At 48.1% G+C, this 7,930-nt stretch overlaps 1 protein-coding gene across 1 annotated transcript; it reads left to right on the top strand.

The window, feature by feature from the left end:
- The first annotated feature begins 858 nt into the window (after nt 1–858).
- LOC117362906 (general transcription factor II-I repeat domain-containing protein 2-like) lies at nt 859–2,433 on the top strand. The gene has a single exon (XM_033949993.1). The coding sequence runs from the start codon at nt 859–861 to the stop codon at nt 2,431–2,433; it is 1,575 nt and encodes a 524-aa protein (XP_033805884.1).
- The last annotated feature ends 5,497 nt before the right edge of the window (nt 2,434–7,930 follow it).

The following is a 7,930-nucleotide window of genomic DNA, read 5'->3' as shown; positions in this document are numbered from 1 at the left end:
TCCTCGGCGACTCAGCAGGGGCGGTGATCAAGACAGACTGCTGACGTTGGGACCTTCCATCTCTGAGTCCCACCTATTTTGTTTCAACTTCCTGTTTCCGAATAGGCGAGACTCACAGAGGGAAGGCCCCAACGTCGGCTCTTTTGATGGCCACATCTGGCTCGCAGCCAAACGATGGAGGGTGTCATTAGTTGCTGCGGGCCGTTCGCCTGCGAATGCTGTGATGCCGAAGCCGGATACTGCGATGCCGAAGCTGGATGTTGCGATTCTAAGCACATCATCCCGCCAAGTGCAGGCCACGCCCTCCATCGCATCCGCATCCGGCTTCGTAACATCCGGCTTCGGCATCGCAGTATCCGGCTTCGGCATCACAGCATTCGCAGGCGATCCATCGCCCTACCTTGCAGCATCCACAGAAGAATGGACCATAGGCACAAATTGAGGCTTCAGTCTAGCTAAAGTTGGTAGCCCCCGCAGCCAACATACAGCCACAAATTAAGGCCCCCACTTCTGCCTACCTACAGTCAGTGGCCTGCCAGCAAAACGTACTGCCACAAATTGAGGCCCCCGCTTCGGCCTAGCTACAGTCGGTGACCCGCCTGCAAAACATACTGCCACAAATTGAGGCCCCCGCTTCGGCCTAGCTACAGTTGCGGTCCCCGCAGCATCCGTGGCTGAAAGGGCCTGAAGCCACATCCACACACAGCCACAAATCATGCCACTTTCCACCAGTGGCCGAACATCAAGCCCCCAACTTGGGCCTAACCTGCCTTGACAGCCTGTAAGGGTCCATCCCACCAGCTATACCTGTAATTGGCTACCCTGCCCTTTTATTGAAGAACCCTTTTATTGAACAATATGGCTAAAAGAAAAAAAGATGAGGAGTATCGTACTTTTCAGCAGGAATGGACAGAGAAATTCGCCTTTGTAGAGAAAGCAGGTTCTACAGTGTGTCTAATATGCAATGATAAAATTGCATCGATGAAACGGTCAAATAAAAAGCGGCACTTCGGCACATGTCATGCTACATGTGCATTAAAATATCCTGCGGGGGACAGCAGGAAGAAAGCATGTCAAGAGCTACTGTGCAGAGTGCAAGCTAGTCAGCAGCAACTCTGTGTTTGGACCCAACAAGGTGACTGGAATTCGGCTAGCTTTCCTGGTGCTTTAGAAATTGTGAGAAACAGAAAGCCATTCACAGATGGGGAGTATGCCAAAACATTCATGCTTGATGTTGCCAATGAACTTTTTAACAACTTTTCAGATAAAGACAAGATAATCAAACGAATAAAAGACATGCCTCTGTCGGCAAGAACTGTTCATGATCGTACCATCATGATGGCAAATCAAATTGAGGCAACACAAGTGAAGGACATAAATGCAGCACCATTCTTTTCTCTTGCTTTGGATGAATCAACAGACATAAGCCATTTATCCCAGTTCAGTGTGATTGCAAGGTATGCTGTCGATGACACACTATGTGAGGAAAGTCTTGCTGTTTTGCCTATGAAAGAGACAACAAGAGGGGAGGATTTATTCAAGTCTTTCATTGAGTTCGTTAAAGAACAAAATCTACCGATGGATAAACTTGTTTCGGTGTGTACTGATGGTGCTCCGTGCATGGTGGGGAAAAGCAGAGGATTCGTAGCGTTTCTTCGTGAACATGTAAAGAGACCCATCCTAAGTTTTCACTGCATCCTACATCAGGAGGCGCTTTGTGCTCAGATGTGTGGTGAGCAGCTTGGTGAAGTGATGTCGCTGGTCATTCAGGTAGTCAACTTTATTGTTGCCCAAGCTTTAAATGATCGCCAGTTTAAAACACTGATGGAAGAAGTGAGGAATAATTATCCTGGTCTGCTTCTGCACAGCAATGTGCATTGGTTGTCAAGAGGGAAGGTGCTCAGCCATTTCGCGGCTTCTCTGAGCGAAATCCGGACTTTTCTTGAAATGAAAAACGTTGAGCATCCTGAGTTAGCTAACACTGAGTGGCTCTTGAAGTTCTACTATCTCGTGGACATCACTGAACATCTGAACCAGCTTAATGTGAAAATGCAAGGCGTTGGAAATACAGTCTTATCCCTTCAACAAGCAGTGTTTGCATTTGAAAAGCTAGAAATCTTCATCGCCGACACTGAAACAGGTCGTTTACTACACTTTGAAAAACTGGGGGAGTTTAAAGATGCATGCACAGCAAGTGACCCTGCTCAACATCTTGATCTTCAGCAGCTAGCAGGCTTCACATCTAATCTCCTGCAGTCATTCAAAGCGCGCTTTGGAGAATTTCGTGAGCGCACTCGTCTTTTTAAGTTCATCACCCATCCACATGAGTGTGCAGTGGACAGCGCCGACCTGAGTTACATCCCCAGTGTCTCCGTCAGAGATTTTGAGCTACAAGCTGCTGACCTGAAGGCCTCAGACAAGATGGGTGAATAAGTTCAAGTCACTGAATGAAGATTTGGAAAGACTTGCACAACAGCAAGCAGAGTTGGTGAGCAAACACAAGTGGGGAGAAATGAAAAAACTTCAACCGGCGGACCAGCTGATTGTCAAAATTTGGAACGCGCTTCCCGTCACATACCACACACTGCAGCGTGTGAGTATTGCTGTACTGACAATGTTTGGCTCTACGTATGCATGTGAGCAGTCTTTCTCACATCTAAGGAACATTAAGACCAACCTACGATCACGTTTTTTTTTTTTTTTTTTTTTTTTTTAAATGTTTTTATTAAAGTTTCAGAAAAAGATCAACAAAAGTAACAACATGGTGTTCACAAGAATACATGAATACCTGCAGAGTCTTCCGAACTTCACCATCACCCCAAATCCCCTCCCTCCCACCCCCCAATCCATCCCATCCCAAATAACCAACAAACCCTACAAAGCAGCACAAATCATACATTTTCTCCATTCCAAGAACAATGTCTGTGTAATAACTCAGGCATTAAGCAGATGACTTCGGGCTCTAGAAGTCAATGTAAGCCAAAAGGGTTCCCAACAAAGCCTAAAAGTCCGGCCAGGTAATGTATCCAGAGAAGCAATTCGCAAACGGTCCATGGAAGCCTGCTGTAACATCAAGGTGCGCCAGTGAGATAAAGTTGGAGATTCAGAGGAAATCCAGCATTGTAAGATCACTTTTTTCCCCATTAACACTGCCCGGGCCATGAAATTCCGAAACCCTCTTGGGGAAGCAAGCAGGAGGCAATCCAACGTGAACAACATGGCTGGACTAAAAGTGAAATTGTATGTCCACATGTTCCTGATATGTCCCTGAAGCTGTAGCCAAAATGTCTGCACTTTCACACAGGTCCAAAATTGATGTCCAAGTGTAGCTGGGGAGTGGGAACATTTAAGGCACTGGGCAGAAGTACACATCTTTGCCCGGAACATATATGATGGAGAGCGATAAAGACGCAGCAAAAATTTATAGTTCATTTCAATCAAGGTTGCATTGAGTGTCACTCGAGCTGTCGCAGAGATCGCTCTCTTAATCATAAGGGCAGTAACCACACACGAAAGTTCCATGGACCACTTAGTAGCATAGGTCTCATAGGAAATCTCGCCCATACTCTCCAGAAGGTGTCGGTAATGAAATCTCATCGGGATCAAAACCTGAGCAGACAAGCTCAAGGCCTCAGATATGGTCTCCATCCACCGATCAGTAAGGAAATTCTGGGGCAAGGTGCGAATATAAGAAGATAGTTGAAAGTAGGAAAGCCAATCGCAAGCTCTCCAGCCGTGGTCCCTCTGGAGATCAGCAAAAGATTTCAAGGATCCATCAGAACGGACCAATTGAAAAACGTACAAGTTAGCATCGGCAGTCCAGACACTAGATGGAGCAGGAGTAAGCCCCTGGGGAAAACCCCCATTTCCCCGCAGAGGCAAGTATGGAGTCACATGTGGCGGTATTTGAAGTTGGTGGCAGAGAAGTTTCCAGACCCGACGCAGTGGTCGCAGGAAAAGGTCCCTTGCGGAGGAAGTCTTTGGCGGCAAACTCTGTGCGTGGAGCAGATAGCTGAAATGAAAAGGGTCGCAAAGCATGATTTCTTGTCGAGAAGCTGAGAAATAGCTAGTCCTGCGGAACCAATCGTTGATATGTCTCATCTGGCATGCCTGGGATAATAATCGAAGGCTACGCAATCCCAGGCCCCCCAGATCTTTAGGACGTGTCATATGAGTCAAGGACATGCGTGCCCTCTTTCCATTCCACAAGTACTTTTGAAGATGTTTTCCAATTAATTTATCATGTTTAGCCATTAACAAAACAGGTAACATCTGAAACATATACAGCCATTGAGGCACCAGGACCATATTATATAATGCTATTTTCCCTAACAAAGATATTGGATACACCCTCCAGTTCTCCAATTTGTGTAAAGTGGAGCGAACCAATGGTTCTATGTTAAGTGTATATAATGCTGAAAGGTCAGGGGATATCGTAACACCCAAATATACAATAGTGCCTGGGGCCCAAGTCAAGGGAAACGGTCCCTGCCACTGCGCCCGAACCTCTGGGGACAGCGGCAGTACCATAGATTTTTGTTTGTTTAAGGCCAGGCCCGAGTACATACTGAATTCGTCCAGTAAATCCAGCGCTCTTGGGAGAGATACAGTGGGGGTTCCCAGAGTCAGTAAGAGGTCGTCAGCGTATGCCAGGACCCGCAACTGCGTATCACCCTCCGGCAGCCCTTGTAATACATCATCCCCCAAAAGCGTGCGGAGAAAAGGGTCCAGGTATAAAAGAAATAACAAAGGGGATAACGCACTACCCTGCCTGGTACCCCGGGATATAGGAAAAGTAGGGGACCTGGAACCGTTAACCAACACACAAGCTGTGGGATCTGTGTAAAGCAGGTGTACCATATCTGAAAACCACCCCTCAATCCCCATGAAGGAAAGTACTCGAAAAAGATAGACCCAGTTCACCTGATCGAACGCTTTAGCAGCATCCAAGCCCACCAGAACTCCCCTAATACCAGCATCCTTTGATCGTTGTATTGCCGTAAGTAGTCTACGGACATTCAATACAGAGTGTCGGTGCGGGACAAAACCGACTTGTTCGGGGGTAATCAGGGCAGGCAATAACACAGCCAGTCGGTTAGCCAAAATTTTGTCAAGAATTTTGATGTCCACGTTAATTAATGAGATAGGTCTATAGGATTCAATATCTGTACCAGACTTGCCCGGTTTAGGAATTAAAGTTATGAATGCATGATTAGCTCCCACTGGAAAATGACCCACCTCTAGCGCAGCTGTGTAATAAGCTTCCAAGGGGCCACAAAGAGAGGCAGAGAGCAAGTGGTAAAACTCGGGAGAGAAACCGTCGGGGCCAGGGGAGGTTCCGCATTTGAGTTGTTTAATTGCAGTGAGGAGTTCCTTACCCTGAATCGGGCGGTTCAGTGCAAGCCTGTCCGGTGAAGTCAAGCGAGGAACCCCAGCGTCCGCAAGGTAATCATCCACCTCAGGTCCCCCCTGTGGGTCTCTAGAGGCATAAAAGTCCCTGTAGTAACTCAAAAAACTATGTGCAATGTCATCAGTGGAGGTCACTTCCCTGCCCGAAGGCAACACAAGGGTAGGAATATAACGAGGAGGTCGACGAGGTCTCGTCAGCCCGGCCAATAATCGGCCTGCCTTATTGCCAAATTTATAATAGTGAAAGCGAGAGTAATGGCGATATTTTAAAGCGCGCTCATGCAATAAAGTATTCAATGCCACTTGCGCAGCTATCATAGCCTCCCGAAAGGGGGGGGGTCGGGTTCGCAACATATGCACGTTTCAACCTCCTATACTCTCTCTCTAAGTGCAACAGGCCCCTGGAAAGGCGTTTTCGCTGTGCCGCTACATAGGAAATAATATCTCCCCTAAGGACCGATTTCGCAGCCTCCCAAAACAAAAGCGGCGTTTCCTGATGTTGTGAGTTAAAAGCTACATAGTCCTCCCATTTCTGGGCAATGTATTTTTGAAAATCAGAACTGGAGGCCAAATAGGTTGGAAATTTCCAAGTCCCCCCCCCGGTCGGGCTCCCACCGTGTAGCAAGTCAATCCAGATTGGGCAATGATCCGATACGGACAGTGGACCCACCTCCGCTGAGTGGACCTGAGGCAAGGAAGCAGTAGAGGTTAAAATGTAATCTATTCTCGAAAATGTGTTATGGGCCCGAGATTGATGTGTAAAGTCCCTTTCAGTAGTATGGAGCAAGCGCCAAGGGTCAATAAGATCCAGGGTATCGCAAAGAAATGGAACCCCTCGTGTTGGACTGGGAGTCTGCGAAGTACCCGGGCCCGTCCTATCCAGAAGGGGGTCAAGCACCTGGTTTAGATCCCCCAGTAAAACCAAGGGGTGTGTCGTATCCCTGAGCCCCAGTGAAACTAGTGTTGTGAAGAAAGCATGATCGTATTGGTTAGGGGCATAAACTGCCAGCAAATGAAAAGCAAACCCTGACATGGTCACCTTACACAATAAAATCCTCCCCAATGCATCCTGATAAAGTTGCTCTACCTTCCCCGGGAATCCCCTGCGGACCAACAGTGCCACCCCTGCCTTCTTAGTCGGGGAAGAAGTGGAAAACACCTGACCCACCCAGCCCTTCAACAATTTAGCATGTTCAGGATCAGTCAGGCGGGTCTCCTGGAGACATGCCAAATCCGCTCTGTGATACTGAAGGCGCTGCAAAATTTTGCTTCGCTTTATTGGAGATGTTATACCACAAACGTTCCAAGACAGAATTCGAAAAGTCTTAGTACTTATACCTTACAGTAGGAGAATAGCCCCGCCCAGTACCACAAAAGACTTTCCCAAGCTCCCAGCCAGGCCCGAGAAAGAACATCTCAAGTACATACACAGAGAACACACTTTTAATTTTATGGGAAACCACATTTTGCACTGGAATGGAAAAGAATAAAACTCTGAGCTTTAACCCACCTTCCCAAAACCCTGAACCTCCCCCTCCCAACACACCCCAACACACCCCCAAACCCCCCCTCCCACTCCCAATCCCCCAACCAGAAACCTGGCTTACCAAGGACCCTCCCGGATCCAGGGAAGCAAAATCACGAGAATGAGGCCATCAGGGCCCTGTCCTCTTAACAGATACCAAGACATGTCCAGAGAGTTAAGATGATAAATGAAATAAGCCAAAAGCAAATCCGCCGCCCGTGCCAGCTAAGTCCCCATCAGGCATCACAGGTCAGGTTGGCGAGGCAGAGGACTCCAAATTGTTAATGAAATCTCCTGCCAGCACTTCAGAGTCGAACACGTGCCATTTCCCTTGATGTTGTATTTTTAAGATGGCCGGATAGATGAACATGAAGCGCCGCTTCTTTTCCACCAATTTGGAGCAAAGAGGGTAGAAAACTTTGCGCCGGTCCGTTAATGCAGCCGAATAATCTTGTCCAATGCGAATCGGGTGTGTCTCATATACCAACGAGTCTCTGTTTGCTCTGTATGCCCGGAGAATCTCCACTTTATGGCGATAGTTGTGTATCTTTCCAATGACAACCCTGGGGCGCTGGCCTGCCCCAGCCCGGGCACCCACCCGATGCACCCGCTCAAATCGGGCCGGGCCCAAGGAGGCTGGCATCGGCAATGTACTAGCCAGCCACGATTCCACCACCGAGAGGAGCGCTGATTCCGCTATGGTTTCCGGGAATCCTATAAACCTCAAGTTCCCACGGCGCGATCGATTCTCTAGGTCTTCCAATTTGTCCTGGCAGGAACGTAATTGTGAGGAAAGGGTAGCCACCTCAGATTCCAGGGTAGAAGCCCCGTCCTCCACCGCGGACACCCGGTTCTCCAGCTCAGTGACACGTGTGGAGTTATCTTCAAGTAGCGATTCCAGCCTGGTCAACTGTGTTGAGATCTGTTCCATTCGCGGTCCCAGAGCCTGCAAAATTACATTCTCCAGGTCCGCTATCATAGCCGGGGTAAAGGTCG

The sequence above is a fragment of the Geotrypetes seraphini genome, chromosome 6, assembly GCF_902459505.1.
Source record: "Geotrypetes seraphini chromosome 6, aGeoSer1.1, whole genome shotgun sequence".
Lineage (NCBI taxonomy): Eukaryota > Metazoa > Chordata > Amphibia > Gymnophiona > Dermophiidae > Geotrypetes > Geotrypetes seraphini.
The sequence above is the reverse complement of the archived record's forward strand: the minus strand, read 5'-3'. Positions and strand labels throughout refer to the sequence as shown.

Bases quoted from the DNA above. Each gene is read 5' to 3' on its own strand.
- LOC117362906 (XM_033949993.1), top strand. From the start codon at position 859: ATGGCTAAAAGAAAAAAAGATGAGGAGTATCGTACTTTTCAGCAGGAA.